At 38.2% G+C, this 23,877-nt stretch overlaps 1 protein-coding gene across 1 annotated transcript in view; it reads left to right on the top strand.

Annotated features, from left to right (window-relative positions):
• pont (RuvB-like helicase pontin) overlaps positions 1–23,130 on the top strand; it is a 28,147-nt gene extending 5,017 nt beyond the window's left edge. The window contains exons 5-8 of the mRNA XM_083116076.1: positions 1,431–1,599; positions 18,853–19,051; positions 21,314–21,508; positions 22,739–23,130. Of these exons, the coding sequence (XP_082972202.1) occupies positions 1,431–1,599; positions 18,853–19,051; positions 21,314–21,508; positions 22,739–22,898 (723 nt within the window). The 3' untranslated portion in view covers positions 22,899–23,130. The remainder of the gene's footprint in view (positions 1–1,430; positions 1,600–18,852; positions 19,052–21,313; positions 21,509–22,738) is intronic.
• The last annotated feature ends 747 nt before the right edge of the window (positions 23,131–23,877 follow it).

Below are 23,877 nucleotides of genomic sequence, written 5' to 3'. Positions count from 1 at the left end.
GCTCCGTGTCTTGATATAATCTGTCTGAGTTCCGTAAGTTGCATGGAGGAAGATTCCACTCTTGCCAACTTATTCCTTGCTCCATGGTGTCAGAGGCGACCCTTTGCAAAGGCAGCCAACTGTCAACCTCACTTCCACATAGTAGACCCTGGACTGCATTTTGCAAATTAGCAAGGTTCTGGCATCTGGATTCACGGCTAGTATAATCTAATTGTCCACAGGGCTCGTCTTGCATGTTTGTGATTGCCTTTTCATCAATTTCGCGATTAGTCAATAGTGACTTTAGAAAACTGAAGTAAATGAAACTATATCAATTATTCCTTCTTCCATGAAATTCTTTTGTAGTGTGTCATTACAGTGATGCAAACACCAATTTGTTTATTAGTATTAATTTCCAGAAGTTGAACAGTTGCACATTCTCCCATGACTGCTGGTAAACTTTTTTCATATATATAGAAATTGCAGCAAAATTTGAAGTTGTCTGACTTTTGTTCTTGTTTTACTTGCATGTCTGCATTTAAATATATATTTTTTTATGTAATAAATATATATACAATAAATAAGAATTGTTGTGGTAACCAAGTGAAATTTTCAGAATGTGCCACTGGAGTTTAAATGTAGCATGCACATATTCACATTGTTAGGCTACAATTATAAATAATTTACAAGTAGAAATTTTGGAGGACACTGTGTCCTGTGTGAGAATTTGCTGCTGGTTGTACTTTTCTCCCCACATTGCTCTACAATGTGAAAGAAAAAAATTCTCTAAGCCCCGTGACAGGTTAAGTTTGCAGCAAATTTTGCGTTGATCCATGCGAGAACGGCGCTCAACACCTTGCCTGCCAGTCTTGCCTCAACCGCCGAACAGTTCAGTCACATACAGTGAGAAAATCTGCAGTATTGCAGCGGAACTATATGCTGCGTGCACGTTTGGGGTCTATATATGTGAAAAATTGCTGCAACCTTAACCTGTCGCGGGGCTTAGTACCTAATCTCTGGCATAAAGGCAGCTGGAGCATGGTGCTGATCGAGAATGTATGAGGCCTTACCTCCACACCACTTACGTGCCTTTGTGGGAAGGTGCAGTTCCCCTAACATTATATCACAAAGTGATTTTTGTAGATGTACTGTCCTATTTGAAGAGAGACAAGTCTAAACAATGTAAATTGTCCATGCTTCCATGAGTGTTGGTTGAGGGATGCCTGACTGTTAACATGAATCTGATACAGGGTGTTTAAAAAAAGGCAACTGAACATGGTTTGAGCGCTGAGTTTGTTACCTTTTTTGAAACACCCTGTACTTCATTTGCTAATATTGTTATGTGGAGGCATGTGGCTCGGTCCTGATTAGCCTATCTGAGCATAAAGTGGGCTTAAAACCAAACTTTGGCTTCATCAACATTCTTACAATGACTCTATTTCTTTTACCAGGCAGAGGAGTATGTTCCCTTACCTAAAGGAGATGTCCATAAGAAGAAGGAAGTGATTCAGGACGTGACCCTGCATGATTTGGATGTTGCCAACGCAAGACCTCAAGGTGGACAAGACATTTTGTCCATGATGGGACAACTGATGAAACCAAAGAAAACAGAAATCACAGGTGGGTTCATTATACAGGGAGGTTATTTCAGTCGTTCACCGCCAGAGTGACGGCCGTTCAGCGGACTCTTCATGCAACAGGTCCCGGCAAATTGCATTACAGGAAGTCCGTAACAGAAACCGCTTGTTTTGTAATGTTTCCACTTTTCACAATTACAGTTACAGTTACAATTACAATTGAAATAAGCACGTACCTTGTCGCAAGGATGCTGTGTGTGTGTGGAAAAGGTGTCCTCCCAAATACAAATATTTCTGGCACCTTATTTCTGACAGAAAATCTTAGATTAGACATCGCTACTTTATCCTCAGTTGTCGCGACAGCGCCGGCAGCTTATCGGGGGTTGGGTGAGTTGTCAGCCGCGAGAGGGCGATTCATACTGCACGTGTCGGCAGTGATGCCAACCGTAGGGACACGTCCCTAAGCATAGGGACTTTTCACTAAATTTCGCCCGCGTAGGAACGTAGGGACAGATTTTGCCAAATGAGGGAAAACGTAGGTACTTTTTTCAATCTTGGTAAATGACATTTTATGAATTAGTTTATCTGGATACTTTAGCGAAGAGGAGAAAAAAGAACTAACTAACAAATCTCCATCAGAATTTTGGAACATGTTATCGGTTGCCAAAAACTTTCAAGGCAAGTTCCTTTTTGAAAACATTTCCACTCTCGCGAAAATAGTGCTAACATTGCCACATTGTAAAGCGGAAACGGAAAGAATATTTTCAATGTTAAGTGATACAAAAACAAAAAAGGGACATAAAATGGGACCAGAATTGTTAAAGACTGCAGGAAATACAGCATCACCAACCAACATCTATCTCTGCACAGCAGCAGCATGTATGACTTCAAATAACATAATCAACAGTAAACGACTCAACGTTATTCATTAGGTGTGTGCGGGATCCTTTACTTTAAAAAGTCGTTAATTCTCGACGTTTTCTGCCTTGTAAGTTTCTGGAACTTATCGAAAATTGTAAGTTTTTATTCTAGAAATGCAAAAACAATCACTTAAAGTGAAAATGACTTGTAAAATTCGAGATTTCCAGTGCTTCGGGAAATTTCGAACATTTCCCGTCCCGAAAATTTTCCGACTTGGTCGGGAAATTGCAAATTTTTCAGTCCCGAATGTCGGGATTTAAAAAAATTACCATCCCGATCCCATCCCGACCCAAAAAATTCTGTCCCACACACCCCTATTATTCATTAAGGCAAGAATTTACAATACCGGACCCTTCTGTAATTTCTATGCTACGTCTTATACTCACGAAATAATTATTCGTGATGATTTATCTCAAGTTAACATGTTGGGGTGAGGGGGAAAAAATGTTAATTAACGTGTAGAAGTTGTAAAATAAGCATTTCAATTCTCGCAATGATTCTCCGTATACAAGTATGGTAGCCATATTTGTTGATATGAACAAATTACAATTAGTTACGCTGTCTACAGCGTTGCCACACTGTTGATTTCATACTTGGAGAGCATGGATTGTGTAAGAATAGCGGAAGAGAACAGTAAAAAAGTTGTTAATGTTATACAGATTGTTAGGTGGAGTGTGCAGGAGGGCTAATTAATAAACTTATTCATTTCAGTATATTGCCCAAAGAACGTGCTTACATGTGACAGCGACAATCACGATGTAGAAGAACTGATTTGATTACAGGTAAATTTGGCAACATTACATCAATCATAAAATTACAGGATACTAAAATGGCATCTTCGATGATGTTAAAGTGCTACGAAAAAAATATTTTTTATCGGTTCGTAATCACAATTACCGCAAAACCATTCAGGAATAGCCCCACTGAGCATTCTCGGTAAGGTTAGGTTAAGTTAGGTTAGGCAAGGCAAACATAGTTAAAATTTGGGCTCGAAAAACGGGTAGCCCAACAAACCATTGACGGATAGCCCCACGAACCATTCAGGTACAAAAAAGGTAAAGTGTTCCCCTGTGCATAGTACCACGCCATGAAGGCGTATAGGGGGTGTGAGGGTAACGCCCCACACTTTCTTGATCCGGTCGTGAGTGGGGGTGATGTGATCAGCATCACGCCCCTGACCGCCTTTACCCCCCAGGGTTTCCCCCAGGTACCTATGTTATTCGACGCTGGGTAGGCGCCGGGGCTGCTTCCAGGTACGGTTAGGTTAAGTTAGGATAGGCAAATGTAAATTCGCTCCTTCATTAATTGTGGAAGCACCGAGCAGAAAGATTTGGTAAGTAAATGTGTATATTTTATCTTCTGTTTTGCATGCTCATGAGGTGATAATTTTTTTAGTCGCTTTACTTGGCGTAGGGACATTTGGTCAGTTGTAGGGACATTTTGACTACGTCTGTAGGGGCATTGCCGAAAAATGGTTAGCAACACTGTCGGCTACCAGACGTCAGTGTACGTTCATGTTCACTTCTGTTTGCGTTTATCAGTACACGTGTTGCTTATACTGTGTTATTGTAATGTGCTACTCATGGCCAGTGCTTTATTGTGTGTTAATTGTTATTCATTCATTAGTTATGTCGTTAAACAAATATAGTCTTGAACAGAGAGTTTTTATGTACGATAATTACGTGAAAACGAATTCTTGCTGAAAAGTGGTCAGGGAATTACGATAGACAGGATCTCTTGAACCTAAGAAACGTGTTGTATTGCTGTTAAAGGAGGTCATTTTCAACATCTCTTATAACACAGGAGGTTAGTGATCATCATTATTATTACTTTTAAATATCATTTTACGCTTTCGGTTTGCTTTATGTGCCGGGATGCTGTCTTCCCTTTCTGACAACTGACGATAAAGTAACGATGTCTAATCTAAGATTTTCTGTCAGAAATAAGGTGCCAGAAATATTTGTATTTGGGAGGACACCTTTTCCACACACACACAGCATCCTTGCGACAAGGTACGTGCTTATTTCAATTGTAATTGTAACTGTAATTGTGAAAAGTGGAAACATTACAAAACAAGCGGTTTCTGTTACGGACTTCCTGAACGCAATTTGCCGGGACCTGTTGCATGAAGAGCCCGCCGAACGGCTGACACGCTGGCGGTGAACGACTGAAATAACTTCCCTGTATATATAACATACATTATTTTGTGAATGGAGTCATTCTATATTATCATTTGACAACAAAATGAAGATATTCACCATTTAATTTAGATACACTTTGCTGCAAGTTTTGCCTATTATATTTACTCTGCAGTGACAGAACAGCCACAGGCTGAACCTTGCCATTTAATAAAAAATAATTTAAAAAGTCTGAAATTTCTAGGGTTACCACATTTACTACAAACAGGAACTTAGACAAATTAATTAAGCCGGCCTGGTCATGGATGTTTGTGAGTGTCCATTCAATTTTGTCATATCATCACTCATCCCCATGTTTGCAAATTAGCCAAAAGTGGCACAAAACGCGAAGTAAACTAAAGCAAATCAATCAAAAAATTAATTAAATTGAATATTATTTATTTATTTTCAAATAATGTTGGTGCAACAGCATTTTTGCCCATATTCTAATTTACATTTACATTTTCTGCATGAACTGAATTATATTCAGGGTGCATCATGGGAACTTCCAATTTTCAAAAGGAGAATTCGAAGCAGGGAGAGGGGATATACAGGGTGGCTCAATAAGTCACTTAACACCCTCAGTACAAGGCCACTGCGGTATGGAATTTGAAATTGGCGATGACCAATCGTTATCTGGCCAAGGGGGAACCACATTGACGCCACCCAAACGGTCGGCGGCCATCTTGATGTCCGCCATCTTGAATTCAACTTCAGAATTTTAAATGGGAAGGGGGTCGTGCGACATATCAAAATGGGCTAGAATTTCACGAGAAATGCAATGGTGAAGGTTTTTTTGACGTATCTTTAACCAGTAAAAAGATATGACTGAATTCTTGTACCAATTTGCTCCTTTTCGAGGTGTTAGAAAAATGCCTTAAAATTTGTTTAGCGCTTCGGTAATGCATCGAGATCAAAGTGACGTCTATGGAGAGACGTTCGCATGCCATTGCACATTATTTTAATCGGATACATCCATGAAGAGCTGTGCATTTTGAATGGTTGTCGCGAACAATTTACAGTATGACGCTTACATTGAATTAAAAGTCCTTCACAGTGACAAGGCTAATGTTTATGTTCATAAGGAAGTTCATAAACAGAATATGTGACCCTTGTCATCTGATAACTAACTTTGGACAAAAACTGGTTCATAACGTTCCCATAAGTGTTCTGATGTTCTTCCCTATTGAAAAAACTCTGTAAAAAGTACCTTCTTCCATAAGCAAGGATGAAAAAAACTGTTTATTTAACAAATCCAAGTAGCCCTAAGCATTTAAGGTTCCGTTGATGGAAAATTGACTAACCAATCGTGTTCCACACAGCACGCCACACCATTAACTTACCAACACTAACCATTCAACTTTGATCTGTCGAAAATGGGTTATCAGATAAAAATCATCGAATATTCTGTTTATGAACTTCCTTATGAACATAAACATTAGCCTTGTCACTGTGAAGGACTTTTAATTCAATGTAAGCGTCACACTGTAAATTGTTCGCGACAACCATTCAAAATGCACAGCTCTTCATGGATGGATCCGATTAAAATAATGTGCAATGGCATGCGAACGTCTCTCCATAGACGTCACTTTGATCTCGATGCATTACCAAAGCGCTAAACAAATGTTAAGGCATTTTTCTAACACCTCGAAAAGGAGCAAATTGGTACAAGAATTCAGTCATATCTTTTTACTGGTTAAAGATACGTCGAAAAAACCTTCACCATTGCATTTCTCGTGAAATTCTAGCCCATTTTGATATGTCGCACGACCCCCTTCCCATTTAAAATTCTGAAGTTGAATTCAAGATGGCGGACATCAAGATGGCCGCCGACCGTGTGGGTGGCGTCAATGTGGTTCCCCCTTGGCCTGATAACGAATGGTCATCACCATTTCCATGTTGCGCGCTGCAGTGGCCTTGTACTGAGGGTGTTAAGTGACTTATTGAGCCACCCTGTAGATGGAAGTCGGGTGGCATTGAACTTGCTCGGCCATGTCATTTTCAACTCGGCTGGGCTTGGCTAGGCATGGAAGCAGTAAATGCAATGTTAGTTGCAGTAATGGTGCTATGAACATTAGAGCTTCGTGTATTGATATCAACAGTTTTGTGAAAAGTGGCGAGTCAATTGTTGAAACACAGCGGCTCTTTTGGAAAGCCACACACATTGGATGAACTTATGACCAATCAGCATTGGGCATACATGCCCACACACAAATAACCACAGGCCAACCTAAGTACAAGGGCCATTAGGTTGGCATCAGGGAAAGCTTTTGAGAGCTATTTTCCCAGAAACTTATACCCCCCACCCCCAATTAGAATCATGGGTCATGTTTACCAACCAGTTGTCACTCATGGGAGGGGTAGAAATGCTTTATTTATAAAGAACCAACCATTGTTAGGCTAACAGTAGCCATTCTGGAGAACAAAAACCATGTGCTCCAAATCACATGTTTACTAAATCTTTTATTCTTTACTGAAAATCAGAGATAACACTCACCCATAGGTAAAATAATGCCTAATTTATTAAAAGTAAACTCATTTGCAATTATCTGGCATAATTAAGCCAGAAAAGCTGAAAAAACACTTTTGTTTATACTTTTTAAGCAATTGATAACTCTGCCATCTGGTGGGAGAAAGTGGCACTTCTCCCAAAGACAAGGAAAGATCTCAAAGGACTCCAGCTGGCCAATGAGAAGCCGTCAAGGCTGTGACGTCACAGAGGAGACTTTCAGATGGCCTATTGTGTTCTGAGCTTGCTATTCAAGCTCACTTGTATTACAGACCCACCTGAGAGCAGGTCTCCTGGAAGTTGCTGGTAAAATCCAGTGTGTGAATGGCCACCTGTGCCAGCAACAAAGGATACATAAAGGGAAAAGGGATCTAAGGTCCTGTTACAGTAAACACAGGCCTAAGTGTGTGTGACCAAGTGGGATATTGTGTCCACAAGTGCATTTAAGGATCCCAGTGAAAATTCAGCAAAATAGCGAGTTTTGTGTCCCTCATCCCATGTGGAAATCCAGACCACATGGTCGGCAGAACTGACGCCATAGAAGCATCCATAGGATATCAGAGAATATCCAAGTTGTTCTTAGCCATCCATCCAAGAAAAGCCAGGAAAGCTCATTTATCACCCCCCAAAGCCTTTGTTACACCAAGGAAGCACATAATATTAAATTTTTAGTGTGGTGTACCCCAAAATTGTCCATGTGTCGGGATGTGGCGATAAAGAGTGAAATAGTGTGTGTACGGCCCCAGGTATGATTGATATAGTGTGAAAACGGCTGATATGTAAGTACAAAATTTTTTGTATATCTTTTTTATGTCATGAACAGTGAAGTGCTCATGTTTGGTGGCAGCTATGCCACAAGCGGTGTTCTTTTCAATGAATAAATATGTCGTTTAAAGGTGTCTGACCTTCTATCATTTTAGTGAATCATAAGCCTATTAAGCTCTCCTCTAGTTACCGATTATTAAAGTTAGGCTAAAGTTCGTCTGTTGCTTAACATATCTCAGGGGATATCTGTTACTATACGAAACACCACACGTGGAATAGGGTCTGCGTGTGGCCGCATAAAGCGTGGTTCTCTTTTGTTTTTGCTGTTTTGATATATTATATATTTAAAGTTAACCTTTTGCAAAACCAAATTTAAAGCAACATAATATAAACAAGCACCCAAAAAACCATCCCCTCTTAAACTAAAGGATGCCATGGCAGCAAGTGGGACTGATTATCCAAGCACTTGGAGAGGGTAGAAGAGCAGTTCAAGGAGCAACTCCACATTTGCATTCACTAAACCTGTCGTCATTTAAGTGAGACATTATTTTCCATACATAAAACCCCGATGGCATGTGATACTGTGTCATTTTGTTATGGTATGTAAAATGTTCACTACACAAATCGTCCATTTTCCATGATGCACCCTGTACATGCCTGCCAGCGCACATTCGACACATTTTTTAAAATTCATTACTGCTTGTTTGTTTGTTTGTTTGATTTGGAGTTTTAAGTCCACTTTATGCACAGTAAGGCTAATTCGGACTGGACCTACAGTTTAAAGTGGGATCCGAACCACTATATGCCTCCACCGGGTATCGAACCCGGGACCCCTTGATTACAAGGCGACGACGCTACCACTGCGCCATTGGGGAGGCCCTTTTAATTCATTACTGCATCGTTGGTTTCTACAATGTTCCTATGTATGCTTTATGACAGATCATAAGTTCTCTAGTTGAAAATGTTGTATATAAAAATAAGCACGCTGTACAAATTACAACTTTGCCAGCAATGTGTAAAAAACTACAATGGCAATCATGCTGTATGAATTATAACTTTGACAGCAATGTACAGAAAAGTGATATTGGCAGTCGCATTGTATAAAGTAGAGGAATAGGAGTGTGGAGATATTCTGTGGCTTAGCTTAATGGAAGCCGTGGTTGTAAGTTTTTTCGATGCATGTGAATCGGATTGTTTTCTAATAAATTTCAAGCATGTTTGCATGTAAAAATTAATAACGACTTGAAATTACTAACACCAGACTTGTTTTTGAAATTTTGCGAGTTAGAGTATGTGGTTTAAGCCTGAAAGGTAAAAATCCAAGTAAGGAAGTTGGTCCCCTGCGATTCTCGAGTTGCCAGAAGTGCTAGGAGAATAGGTAGGTGGTCACAAAAGATTTTATGAGACTCAGTACGCTGTCTCAAAGATTATTCGTCTAAAGATTAGAATGTGAAATTTTTTACATTATCATCGCAACTAGTTTGCAAAAACGAAATAAGTGATTCCACGATTGTGATAGTGTTCAACTAGTTCTTATGTTTGGTGCAAAGTGAACTTTATGTGGTTTGACGTGAAAATAAGAAATATGGAGCAAATATTGGCTGAATTGCGAGCAATCTCGAAGTCACAAGAGGAACTTAAACAGGAGTTAGGACAAGTGAAAGCAGAATTTAAGAGTGATTTAAAGAATCTAGAAAAAAATATAAGAGCTGATCTGAACATCCGACTGAATGTCATGCAGAAGGATGTGTCCCTATACAGGCAAGAATGCATTTCTAGTAATGAGAAGGTTAGGAGTGAAACCCAGAAAGTTGATATGGAAGTGAGAAAATTGATAGAAGAAAAGGATGAATTGCGTCAGGAACTGGTGGTTGTGAAAAACAAACTTTTTGAACTGGAAGAAAGAATAGAAAACAATCAAACCAAGACTGTATGGTGTCATCGTCAAGTACAAGTACCAGAGTCTGTTAAAAAGAAGCCTGCATTTTCACCTGTAGATCACCAGGAATCTACTGAAGAGCCATCAGAAGCTGAAGAATGGTTTAATTTTATTGCTGGTAAATCCCACACAAGTGAAAATATTCCCATCGAAACTAGTGAATTACGAAATGGTAATGTTTCCCATGAGGTAGAACATTTAGTGGGTATTGTGATCAATACAGTGTTGCCCGTTTTGTCAGGTGTAGCTCAACAAGTTAAAGTTCTACAGAATTCAACTACTACCATGCTACACAGGTTTCGGGAAAGTGATTCAGATAGTTCTCCCAGCACAATTAGCTGTCATTCATCTAGGCTTAAGAGTAGAAAAAAGAATAGGTCTAGGAAAAAGTCTCACTTAGCCAATGTGAATAATAATGATGGTGTAACAACACTTTTCCCTAATGGAACAAGTAAGAGTGTTTCTAGGTGCAAAGAAAATCAAGTTTCCTCACATGTTACTAAAAGAAATTACTTAAAGTCAGATCAATTAAATAGGTTTCCGAAATTCTCTTGAGTTTCTAGTGAACTAATACCATCTGAATTCTTAGATGATGTCGAAGAGAATTTCGAGTTATTTCAAATAGCAGAAACAGATTTTATGACTTATGTACCAACGCTGCTAATAAAGGATGCTAAGCAATGGTACAAGATCTCAAAGCAAAAATTTTCAGATTACCAATCTTTCAAAATTCAGTTTCTGAATCATTATCAAAATTCTAATTGGAAAACAACGATGCTCACCAAAATCTTGAATTCCCAGTATCAAAAGTCTGTTCATGGGTCACTGCTAACATTTTTCATGGACCAATGGAAAATTTTGCAGATTGTTCAACCTAACACTGACGAAGCACAAAGGCTAGCTCAAATTGCTACTTTGATGCCTTTCAAACTCAAGGAAATTTTCATTATGAAACCTGTTACCGAGCTGAGTGAAGCCATCACGATAATAGAAAATTCCGAAGCCCTTAGCAAAACTTCATTACGTAAAAGGCCACAGGCAGTATTTAACAGTAGAACTAAAAACTTTGATAATAATAGAAACGTAGCAGTTATTCAAACTAAATGTACTGATCAGTCTAAAGACAGAGGTGACAAACTCAAGTGCGAGGTTGTTGATCATTCCAACACACAGCGTAACTCCAAAAGAAATGTAATCACCAATGCTAATAAGTCTACTTTTTCGGGAAACTAGTAAGTTGCTCATGTCGAGAGGGAGGTGTCATGAGTGTACCTGCTAATCCTCCTTTGCAACAACCCAACTCTAGTAATCTTAATCACACATGCAAAAAAATTTATAATTCAGTCAAAACAAATACCGAAGCACAGGTCATTGAAGCCTTGTACAATAATGTTCATTTGCTAGGTGATTCCATGATGATCCGCGTAGCTGAAACCTCGGCAAACTACACTGTTTCATATGATTCACTAGGTAAACGGAACATAGGGTTATGTACTAGTGGTCAAACTATTTCCAACGTATATCAAAAAATCCATCCAGATACCAAAGTTGGTAAAAAAGTGATGTTGCTTATTGGCACCAATGATTTTTTGAGATATACAGAGCTACACAAAATGAAAAGTGACCTCAAAGGTTTAATACACAAGTTATTACCTTTAACTAATCAATTGATATTGCTCACGTTACCACCAATCCCAAAATTATTAGCTGCTGACAATCTTGATTTGTGGAGTCAGTGGAATAATTTTCTAGTGGAGTTGGGGAATGATGAGAATCTCATTGCAGTGAATATTAGTCATCTGTTTTTGAATGCAGATTCCAGTATAAAATTGGATCTATTTGAAAAACACTTAGGCAATCCAAGGAATGGCCGAATTGATTTAATTCATTGGTCAAAGTCTGGGATGAATGTAGTTTTTGATTTCTTGAAACAAAAAGGTCTGTTCAATGATGTCAATCAAAATGAAATCACAGTCCAGGCAGACATACACCAGTTTAACTTGTTACACTAGTTACGAGCTCATGTCAAAAAGCAGGTGATGTGAGTGGTGCGATAAATCCTGCTATTCATTTCATAAACTTAAGTGAATGTGATGAAATAGACTGCAGTGCAGAAATTAAAAATTGTAAGCAACCCATAAATACTATTAGCAAGCTTAAACCTTCTGCTCACATAAAAGTAAGAATAAACAATAAGGAATATACTTCTTTACTCGATAGTGGCGCTGAGGTCAGTGTTCTCTCAGAAATCCTGTGGAAGTCTATTTGTACTCAGGCTTCTAAACCACGGCTATTGCCAGTTACGGGAATTAAATTAGTTGACTATACCGGGAAAAGGAAAGACAAACTAATAGGTTCCACTCATTTGAACGTTGAAATTTGTGGACTTTCCTTTTGCATTAAATTCCTGGTAGTCAGACATTTAAAAGTAGACATTATTCTCGGTTTAGATGTCCTATACAATATTGACAGTACTTTAGACTTTGTCCAGCGAGGCTTACTCTTGGAATCGAGCGAAGGAAGCAAATTCTCCAAATTTATCGCTGTTTCATATGAAAGTTGTCCTGAAGAAGATTTAGATTTCAGACCTTCTGTATCTAACATATCCCCACAGTCATCCTCACATCCTTCTGATGAAGACTTGTGGAAAAGGGTTAAAGAGTGTGAACATTTAATTGAGTCACAAAGGATAGCTTTATATCAGTTGTTAAAACAATATAAAACATTGTTTTCTGAATTACCAGGTCTCTGTAACAAGTATACACACACAATAGAACTGGATACTTCCACACCAATAGTTAACAAAAACTATCCAATACCATTAGCATATAGGGACGAAGTGGGCAGGCAAATACAACAAATGTTCAACTTAGGCATTATTGAATATTCTGAATAAGAGTACTTATGTCCTCTCCTAGTTGTAGTCAAGCCTGGAGGAGGCATTCATCTCTGCTTAGACCAAAGAAATATCAACAAACATGTCAAGCTTGAGCAATTACATCCTATGAACATAAATGAACTCTTAATGAGTTTCCATGGATGTCAATGTTTGTCCTCCCTAGATTTAGTTAATGCTTTCTGGCAGGTCCCCTTACACCCCAAAGCAAGAAAGTATACTGCTTTCAGTTTTCAGGGAAAACTTTGCCAGTTCACAAGGGTAGTGTTCGGATCAATCAATGGAACGTCTGCTTTCATTAATGCTCTGACACGAACCTTGGAAGGTACGGAATCTTTTACAGTATGTTATGTAGACGACGTAATTGTCAAAAGAACGTCTTTCGAACAACATCTTTTTCACTTAAGACTTATTTTTGACAAGTTACAAGATGCCAACATGACACTGAGACTGGACAAATGTAGGTTTTGTCAAGTCAAGGTGGAATTTTTAGGGCATTCTATCAGTGCACAGGGTTATGAGAAATCTCCCAAGTATGTTCAAGCCATAAGACTTACCTGTCCCTTGCAATATCAAGCAACTGCAAAAAGTCTTCGGAAGTTTCAGTTGGCTATCAAAATATGTTAAAGATTATGCCATCATGGCACATCCCTTGTACCAGTTATTGAAAAAAGGCAAAAAGTGGGAATGGGATGAAAGTGCACAATGCTCCTTTGAGTTGTTGAAACAGTCCATTATTGCAGAAACAATGTTTTACCATCCAGATTTGAACAAACCATTCTTTGTTCAAACTGATGGATCAAATATAGGCATTGCAGGATATTGTTTTCAACTGGTAGACAACAACTTGTGTCCGATTGGATTCGTGTCAAGGATTTTGAAACCTTTTGAGAAATCATATACATCCACTGAAGTAGAAGTGTTAGCAATACTCTTTACACTGGACAAATTTAAATCATTATTGTTAGGTAGAAAATTTACTGTTATCACAGATCATAAATCTCTCACGTGGTTAGAATCTGCACACACTTGGAACAATAGGCTGACTAGATGGTTTATTCAAATACAGTACTCATTCCATGTCGAGTATTGTAGAGGTAAAGAAAACCTCTTGTCAGACCTGTTGAGCCGATCTTTTAATGACCATAATAATGAACTCCTATTCATGAATAACTTTGAGTATCTTGATGAGTCATTAATATGTGATAAACAATTTTGTTAATGAACAAAATAGTGATCCATATTGCAGTGGTGTTAAATCTGTTCTCGCTGGTGGTGAAAGTTCACAACAGAGCAAACATCGAAACTGGAAGAATATATACCTTATTCACAATGATCTACTTACCATCAAAGATTTTCACAATCCAAACGGGATAAGAATATGCGTGCCTCAATCATTAGTAAATCTTGTACTGCACAAGTATCATGATCAAGGTGGTCATTTTGGTACAGACAAGACACTCGGTAAAATTTACCAAATATTTTACTGGCCTCATATGAAAAGAGACACAAAATCTTTCATCACTGATTGTGAAATTTGCATGAAAAATAAACCAGATAAACATCCTCCTAAGTATCTGGAAATCATGCACAAACCATCAAAACCAGGTGAATATTATTTATTGATTTACAAGGTCCATTCATACGTTCTTCCAAAGGTGAAAAATATTTACTAACAGTATTAGATTCTGCTAGCCGTTATCTTGTGGCATATCGTATTGGCAATAGTACAGCTTCCATCGTAACTAGAAAACTAACACATTCTTACTTCATCCATTGGGAATACCAACAATCATTATATGTGACAATGGTCTACAATTTCGTGCAGAACATTTTACAAAAGGTATGAATGCTCTCAATGTAAAAATTTTTTTACATACCCAGTTATCATCCAAGTGCCAACTTAGTGGAGAGATATCACCAGGAAATAAATACAAGGGTCGTTCAAGGTTGACCGGGATTTTCATACGTAACAAATCGATGAATAGCCGGATCATGATGAAACGTGCAGGTGACATAATGTATTCCTTCGCCAGTAACTAGCGCCCGGCATAACGTATTTTGCGCTTGCGCAGCAGTTGCAGCGAACATGGCGGCAAGCAGTGTGTCTGTGGCTGTGGAGCAGCGGTGTGTAATCAAATTTCTCGTGAAGGAGAAAGTGAAACCAGCTGAGATTTTCAGACGATTGCAAGCACAGTATGGTGAACAAACGATGTCGCGGACAAGAGTGTACGAATGGTGTGAGCAGTTTCGCGAAGGACGGGAGCTGGTGACAAATGAAGCGCATGGACACATTCGCCCGACTGCAGTCACACCAGTGAATATCGCACGTGTTGAGCAAATGATTCTTGAGAACCGGCGAGTAACAGTGCGGGATATTGCTGCCGAGGTGAATATCAGTGTCGGGAGTGTTGAGACAATCATTCACGACCACTTACGCTTCCGCAAAATCTGTGCAAGGTGGGTTCCCCGCCAGCTGACATTCGATCAGAAGTGGACACGCAGGATGGTCTGTGAAGAGCTTCTGAATCGGTTTCGAGCAGAAGGTGATGAATTGTTGCAATCCATCATCACGTGTGATGAAACATGGTTGCACAATTCAACCCCAGAGACCAAAAGACGCAGCATGGAGTGGCGGCATAAAGGTTCCCCGCCCCCCAAGAAAAGCAAAACGCAGCGTCCGCTGGAAAGATCATGGCAAGTGTCTTCTGGGACATGAAGGGTGTTATCCATGTGGATTTTCTGGACAAAGGGAGCACGATTAATGCCCAGTATTACTCCACATTGTTGAGTGGTGCTGTACGAAAGTCCATTCGCAAGAAAAGACCTGGGATATTGTCTGGAAATGTCATTCTTCTCCATGACAATGCCCGCCCTCACACGGCCAATGTGACAACAACAACTCTGGCCAACATGCGCTGGGAAGTTCTGCCCCATCCCCCCTACAGTCCGGATTTAGCCCCCAGTGATTATCATTTGTTTGCACCCCTTAAAGACCATCTGGGAGGGAAGAAATTCATGACAGATGAAGCACTGCGGAGCGATGTCCTCCAGTGGCTACGACAACAACCAAGTTCTTTCTACGCCAAAGGAATTCGGGAGCTGCCAGAACGATGGCAACGGTGCCTCGGCGTGCATGGAGAATACTTTGAAAAACTGACATAGTTTTCTCGTGAAGGAGAAAGTGAAACCAGCTGAGATTTTCAGACGATTGCAAGCACAGTATGGTGAACAAACGATGTCGCGGACAAGAGTGTACGAATGGTGTGAGCAGTTTCGCGAAGGACGGGAGCTGGTGACAAATGAAGCGCATGGACACATTCGCCCGACTGCAGTCACACCAGTGAATATCGCACGTGTTGAGCAAATGATTCTTGAGAACCGGCGAGTAACAGTGCGGGATATTGCTGCCGAGGTGAATATCAGTGTCGGGAGTGTTGAGACCATCATTCACGACCACTTACGCTTCCGCAAAATCTGTGCAAGGTGGGTTCCCCGCCAGCTGACATTCGATCAGAAGTGGACACGCAGGATGGTCTGTGAAGAGCTTCTGAATCGGTTTCGAGCAGAAGGTGATGAATTGTTGCAATCCATCATCACGTGTGATGAAACATGGTTGCACAATTCAACCCCAGAGACCAAAAGACACAGCATGGAGTGGCGGCATAAAGGTTCCCCGCCCCCCAAGAAAAGCAAAACGCAGCCGTCCGCTGGAAAGATCATGGCAAGTGTCTTCTGGGACATGAAGGGTGTTATCCATGTGGATTTTCTGGACAAAGGGAGCACGATTAATGCCCAGTATTACTCCACATTGTTGAGTGGTGCTGTACGAAAGTCCATTCGCAAGAAAAGACCTGGGATATTGTCTGGAAATGTCATTCTTCTCCATGACAATGCCCGCCCTCACACGGCCAATGTGACAACAACAACTCTGGCCAACATGCGCTGGGAAGTTCTGCCCCATCCCCCCTACAGTCCGGATTTAGCCCCCAGTGATTATCATTTGTTTGCACCCCTTAAAGACCATCTGGGAGGGAAGAAATTCACGACAGATGAAGCACTGCGGAGCGATGTCCTCCAGTGGCTACGACAACAACCAAGTTCTTTCTACGCCAAAGGAATTCGGGAGCTGCCAGAACGATGGCAACGGTGCCTCGGCGTGCATGGAGAATGCTTTGAAAAACTGACATAGTTTAGTGTTTCTTCTGCTACCTATTTCCTCTGCAGAAATAAAAGTCCCGGTCAACCTTGAACGACCCTTGTAGATTGATGTGTATATTTTGCAATGGTAAACATAAGCAATGGTCTAGCCATATTGCTGCCATCTTACATCTGTTAAATAATTCAATTTGTTCCAGTACAGGTTATGCTCCTATAGAACTCAGGCTAAATATTGAACCTCAAAATATCTGTAAAAAAGTACTAACGGATCGCATTCCTGATGTAGAGACGTGGAAAAATAAGCTGCTTATGGCAGAAACATGTAGTTTCAATAAGAGACAAAAACATATTATAAAACAGCATGAAAAACAAGTAACAAAAATTCCAGTAAAGCAAGGCGATCTGATCTTCATAAAACTGCATCCTCAAAGTGACACTACCACTTGCATTATAAAAAATATTGTAATTTATACCAAGGTCCTTTTGTTTGTATGCAAATTCATGATGATAACACAGTGAAAGCCATATGCTGCAACACTGAAAAAGACATTGCAAATATTTCCGTAAAAAATATCAAAGTTTGGCATTGTTCATTGGACAAACAAAAACTTTGGATAAACAAACTTTTAAGCATGCGTAACAATTTGCAACTTCATGAGTTAGGTTTGGAGCAGTTGTATGATGCTGTCTAACTATATTCAATGAGAGCATGATAAATTGTAAATTTTAGTGGTACCATATTTGTGATATGTGGAGTTTGTGCATACATGTTGTCTATTGCATGTTTTAAATGTATGCATGCTAATTTATGTATGCGAGATGCATATGTGATGATTCTATCTGTGCATGCAAATTGTACATGATGTGTTTTCTTTTTTTTACTGATGCATGTGAACTGTACGTGTGTTGTTTTGTGTTTATGCATGAAAATTGTACAAATTTGGTTCTGCGATTATGCATACACACTGTACATATGTGTATTCTGTTTTGTGTTTATGCATGTTATTTAATATATGAATCTGATATTTTGTCATCATCTTACATGTTATGTCTTTGTTTATGTGGTGTTTGTTTTGTAACTAACTTCTTGCATGTAAACAATGTCATAATTTTAGTAATGCATGAAGTATTTGACATTTCTTCTTGATTCTCAGTAAGAAAGTCAAATTTCCCAACCCTGGGGAATTTATGACAGATCATAAGTTCTCTAGTTGAAAATGTTGTATATAAAAATAATCACGCTGTACAAATTACAACTTTGCCAGCAATGTGTAAAAAACTACAATGGCAATCATGCTGTATGAATTATAACTTTGACAGCAATGTACAGAAAAGTGATATTGGCAGTCGCATTGTATAAAATAGAGGAATAGGAGTGTGGAGATATTCTGTGGCTTAGTTTAATGGAAGCCGTGGTTGTAAGTTTTTTCGATGCATGTGAATCGGATTGTTTTCTAATAAATTTCAAGCATGTTTGCATGTAAAAATTAATAAAAACTTGAAATTACTAACACCAGACTTGTTTTTGAAATTTTGCATGAGTTAGCGTATGTGGTTTAAGCCTGAAAGGTAAAAATCCAAGTAAGGAAGTTGGTCCCCTGCGATTCTCGAGTTGCCAGAAGTGCTAGGAGAATAGGTAGGCGGTCACAGCTTAAATGGGTTGGTTAGGCATCAATATTCTTGATCTTATGACAGAGAGCTTCCATGGCTAGTCACTCTACAAAACATCACAGTAAAAGTAAAACCCAATTTAATAGTAACATTTACTATATTGCTGTATAAAGGTAATATTTTCTGCTACTTGCACAAATTTGTTTCTCAAAACTTTGACCTCAGTTCATCAGTAATCTACAAAAATTTGATTCTTATAGCAAAGAGCATATGTAATTTTGTACCATTGCTAAGGCCTCTGCATATTTTTATTTCAGATAAGTTGAGGAAAGAAATCAACAAGGTAGTGAACAAATATATTGATCAGGGAATAGCCGAGCTTGTTCCAGGAGTGTTATTTGTTGACGAAGTTCACATGCTGGACATTGAGTGCTTCACCTACCTCCACAGAGCTCTCGAGAGTGCCATTGCTCCAATTGTCATATTTGCAACAAACAGAGGTCGCTGTGTTGTTAGGTAAGCAGGAAACTTTATTTTCTACCATGTTCACCAGTTCCTTTTTGATATGATTTTGCATTACTGTAGAACTAAAAAAATCTGAGTTTGACATTTAATCCAAAAATTATGATTTTATAAGGACATTTCCTATTCGCATTCAGGATTTCAGCAAAGTAATTCAAAATTTGTTACAATCATATGCAATTTTATACTATATGGTGCATTTCTGTTAAAAACCGGGAGAACGAAAAGCACTATACACAATTTTTTTAGTATTATATGATACCTTCCTTCATTCTCTCTTTTTCTTGTGTGTTTATGGTTCAACTGCACTTTTTATTATAAATACCATGCTCAAGGCAGGCCCATGTAATTATTTTTTTAATTATTATTATTTCTTCCAGGTCATCTCATGTCTTGGATTACTTTTTTTTTCATTTTTTACTCTTCTTTTTGTGCATGAAATGGTTTGTTTGTTCTTTTTTCCAGTTTTTGTTTCACTTTTTGCACATTTTCATAATTTTTTTCTTTGGTAGAGCTTGTATTTTTTCAATTTCATCGTTTGTTACCAACTGCTTTACATATAAAAAATGTTCTCCAAGTGGAATTATAAGAGATTAGTTTTTATTTTTATGACTGCTTCTTTTTCTTTTTTAATAGTTAAGTGCTTCTCCTTTAATATCTTCTAACTTTGGAATTCCTGTGTTAAAAGCAGTGATAATTCCATAGCAAAAACATGTAGGTAAATTTTTGGGCTGAGCCGATACCGATTCCGATACTTATTTAATTCCAGTAAAATAACAGAGGCTAGTCAGTGTCACAAAACTCATCACATCATATTCTATTAATGATATCTAATACCCCTAAATTATTCTCATATAGCATTATATCACTTTAAATGTCCTGTGGCATTTTATATGAACTTCTTTCTACCCTGAAAGGATGCAAAATAAAGAAGAAAAAGTTTTTGAAATGTTGCAAGCATTGTTCAAGTATTGCAGATACACTGAAAAAAATCTGTGTTTTATTGTGTGTCCCTGCCAGAGAAAGTTATAGTGTGTAAAATAAAATGTATGTAGTGCGTAAAGCGTACAAATAGCACAAGGAATTCAAAATAAATACAAATGTAAACAACATTCTTATCGTTTGGATTAACCTGGGGAGGGAGGAAGACGACGTAAAAATATATACACAAAAACAGATATATGTATATTTAATGTTCACTTGGCAGCTCTACATGTCCTGCTGTCCATTATTCTGTCATTTGCAATAAAAGTCACTGCAGTATCTGCATCGGACTGCAGTCACACAGAAGGTTAAGAGCACAAGAAGAAAAATAACAACCCTCCCTCCCACAGCGACATTCATTCCTTACCCAAGAACTCCGGAATGAGCCTAGCATTATAATAATGCAGATTTTGAAAATGTCACATTCTTAACCCACGAGTTGGCGAGCAAGAATTGGCAATGAATGGTTTCTGTTATTTCCACATAACGTTGACCACTAGGAAATTAGATGCCCTCAATGCCACTTTTGGATGCAGCACTTTCTCTTTAGCCCTGCCTTTGATCTTGCCATCTGCTTCACCCGGAGTGTGCATTATTTTCGGAAATGTACATGGAATTCTTATGCTGGACCCCAACCTGTCACAAGGAAGGGTGAACGAACTTTTGAAAATGAGAAATCTTGACAAATGAGTTGCTCGTCGTGGCCTCTCTAGTCACTCAAAATCTTTCGTATCATCGTGCTACGATGCCAGGGGTTCCGGGTTCGAATCCCAGCCTGGCATGGATGATTGTGAGCGTACATTCATCAATTTCATCATACCATCCCTCATCCCATCTTCGCAAATTAACCGAAAGTGGCATCAAAAGCGAAGTAAAATAAAACAAATCAATCAACCTTTGGTATCGGCGAAAAAAAAAAAATGAACCGATACCCCTGGTATAGTACATCGGTATCGGCTTAGCCGTAGTACATTTTCATATCCCTCGCTGAATACAAATTTAAATCCCTGTTTTACACCCTTCCGAATTATACATTCAATGTTCATGATCCAAATAGAGCAAAGTGCTATGAAACTTTCCTGGATTTTAGTTTCTAACATTTTAATTTTTTTCATCTTAGTCCACTGGAAAACATAAAATAAAGTCCTGCTGTATTAGTATACTGTATGTCCTTTACAAAGATCGTATTTTGTCATTTAAATTTTGAAGCCTATCTGCAACTATTTCATCTTAACTTGTTTCACTCAAATTGCATTCGCTCTTGTTTTGCAGGGGAACAGAAGACATTGTATCACCACATGGAGTGCCTTTGGATTTGCTGGACAGGCTATTAATCATTCGAACCTTACCATATTCTCGTCCAGAAATGGAACAAATTCTTCATCTCAGAGCTCAGACAGAAGGCATACAGATTGATGAAGATGCCTTGTCTGTTCTTGGAGAAGTTGGATCTCGTACAACCTTACGGTGAGTGAGCTTTAATGGTTCGCTATTAACCCTTAGTGAACAGCCACTTACGGTGCTGGCAAGCCTTTTGGGATGGGAGGGTTTCAAGCAGTTACTTTTCAAATATGCACTACTGCACAGAAAAATTTGTAGAAGTAATTGTTTATAAAAAAAACTTGTGTGCTGAAGGTTGCTATTGTCACCACAATAAACCGAAGTGAATGATAAAAGTTTTATATGTAGTACTGCAATCATCTGAAGTCATGTAGAAAATAGTTCCAATGCTTTGGGGATAATATTAAAGACCTCCATTTAGTATCATGTGGCCCGTGTCCCAATAATTCCAAATATCTGGACAGGTGTCACATGGCATCAATGGTGGGTCTTTTGTGGTGATGACATACATATACATGCAAATCTAGTGATTAGCATCCATATGGCACATGTGGTAAACAATTTTCAGGAACAGTTTTTCACAGGTCGATACCAGTCACTTTTCTAATTACAAAGTTTTTTTTTTTTTTTTTTTTTTTTGCCATCACCCTTTTTTTTGCAAGAATAAATGCCAAATCAATAGGTACATGTTTGTACTACGAGAACAAACTTTTTTTCCCATTTTTGTGTCCCTGTTAGGGGCCAGGTGGGATAGCCCCAAATTCTAATTTCCCAGAAATAATTATTATTTTTTTAAAAAAATGGAACTGGGGCAACATGACGTGAAAGTGTGTCATTAGGACCAATGCAACAACAGATTTAAAGACTCGGTGCATACTTTTACCTTGAAAAATTTCTCATTTAAACCGCATATACACGTAAAGGGTATTAGAAAAAAAATCGAATTGAAAAAGTTTGTTTCAGAAAAATAAAGTGTTAAATAAATTATGTATGTTACTGGGACAACTGTTATCCCAGTTGGCCACCAGAGGTGTCAATTAATAAATTGGTACAAATTGACAGGCTGATAAAATTTCTACACTATATTCTTATTTCATGTTAGGGGGAATAAAAAATGTGGTTGATAATAAGATGTAAGTGCATTACTAAATTATTTCCACGAAACTTGCATGTAAATGTTCTATACAAGAAAGTTGTGGAAATATTTTAGTAACTCGCTTAGTCTTCTTATATTGAACCCAATCTCCTTTTCAAAGCTATAAAAAATATAATTGGGCTTGTTCTGCTTTTTTAAAAGGTTGTTATACTTTTCTGTGTCAGTTGATTTCTCCGTTAAATGCTGCTTTTATATTTCAGATACGCAGTACAATTGTTGACCCCCTCTGCACTTACGGCAAGAGTGAATGGAAGGCAAGCAATCACCAAGGATGATGTACAGGAAATTGGAGAACTCTTTTTAGATGCAAAGTCGTCTGCAAAAATTCTTACTCAGCATCAAGACAAGTACATGAAGTGAATATTCTTGCTTTGTACATATATGAAAGACTAAGGACCTGAAATGTTTGTGTTAGTGTTTTGTCTGTGTGTATCACATTAGGTTTACAAACAAGTCCAAATAATTTTTGCACTGTGTTTTACCTAACTTACTTTATGCAAAACAAGTGAAAATGAAGCTATAATTATCTTCAAATAATTGAATGATTTCTTTGAGTTTTATAATATGCTGAATAAAATTGGAAACAAAATTACATGTGCCTTTATCAATTCGTAACTGCAAACACTGATTTTAGAAAGATTCCTGGTAGCGAGATTTTCTTGTGTTATCAACTATGGCTATTCTGGATAGGCTTCCAAGAGCTTCCACTCATTTTCAGGAAATAAAAACTTTAAAACCTCCATTTCACCACATACTAATCTCAGATTTTATGCCTTTTTTTTTTTTTTTTTACACAAAAGTGTAATTAAACCAGTGTGAAGTTTTTTTTAAAAAAAAGATTGCTGGTATTACTAGTACTTTAATTTATTACTAGGCCAACTGTCTTTGGTACAAGATTAGGATGCACATAATTTTAGTGACAATTTAGCAAACATTTTTTTCAGCCTTAAAAAAAGCTAAGACACGTTTTTGATTGGTGCATTATAGTCTAAATAATGGGACTTATAAAATTTAATCAGTGTCCGAAGATTCTGTGCCAATGTCACTGACAACATTGTGGTGAAATATATCTTATAGAATTGACTTCGTGGACTGGGACAACAGTTGTCCCAGTAACGCATAATTTATTTAACTTTATTTTTCTGAAACTTACTTTTTCAGTTTGATTTTTTTTCTAATACTCTTTACGTGTATATGCTGTTTAAATGAGAAATTTTTCAAGGTAAAAGTATGCACCGAGTCTTTTAATCTGTTGTTGCATTGGTCCTAATGACACACTTTCACGTCATGTTGCCCCAGTTCAATTTTTTTTAAAAAAATAATTATTTCTGGGAAATTA

This window comes from Lepisma saccharinum, chromosome 1 (genome assembly GCF_977018435.1).
Source record: "Lepisma saccharinum chromosome 1, izLepSacc3.1, whole genome shotgun sequence".
NCBI classification, from domain to species: domain Eukaryota; kingdom Metazoa; phylum Arthropoda; class Insecta; order Zygentoma; family Lepismatidae; genus Lepisma; species Lepisma saccharinum.
This window is presented reverse-complemented; position numbering and strand designations above follow the sequence as displayed.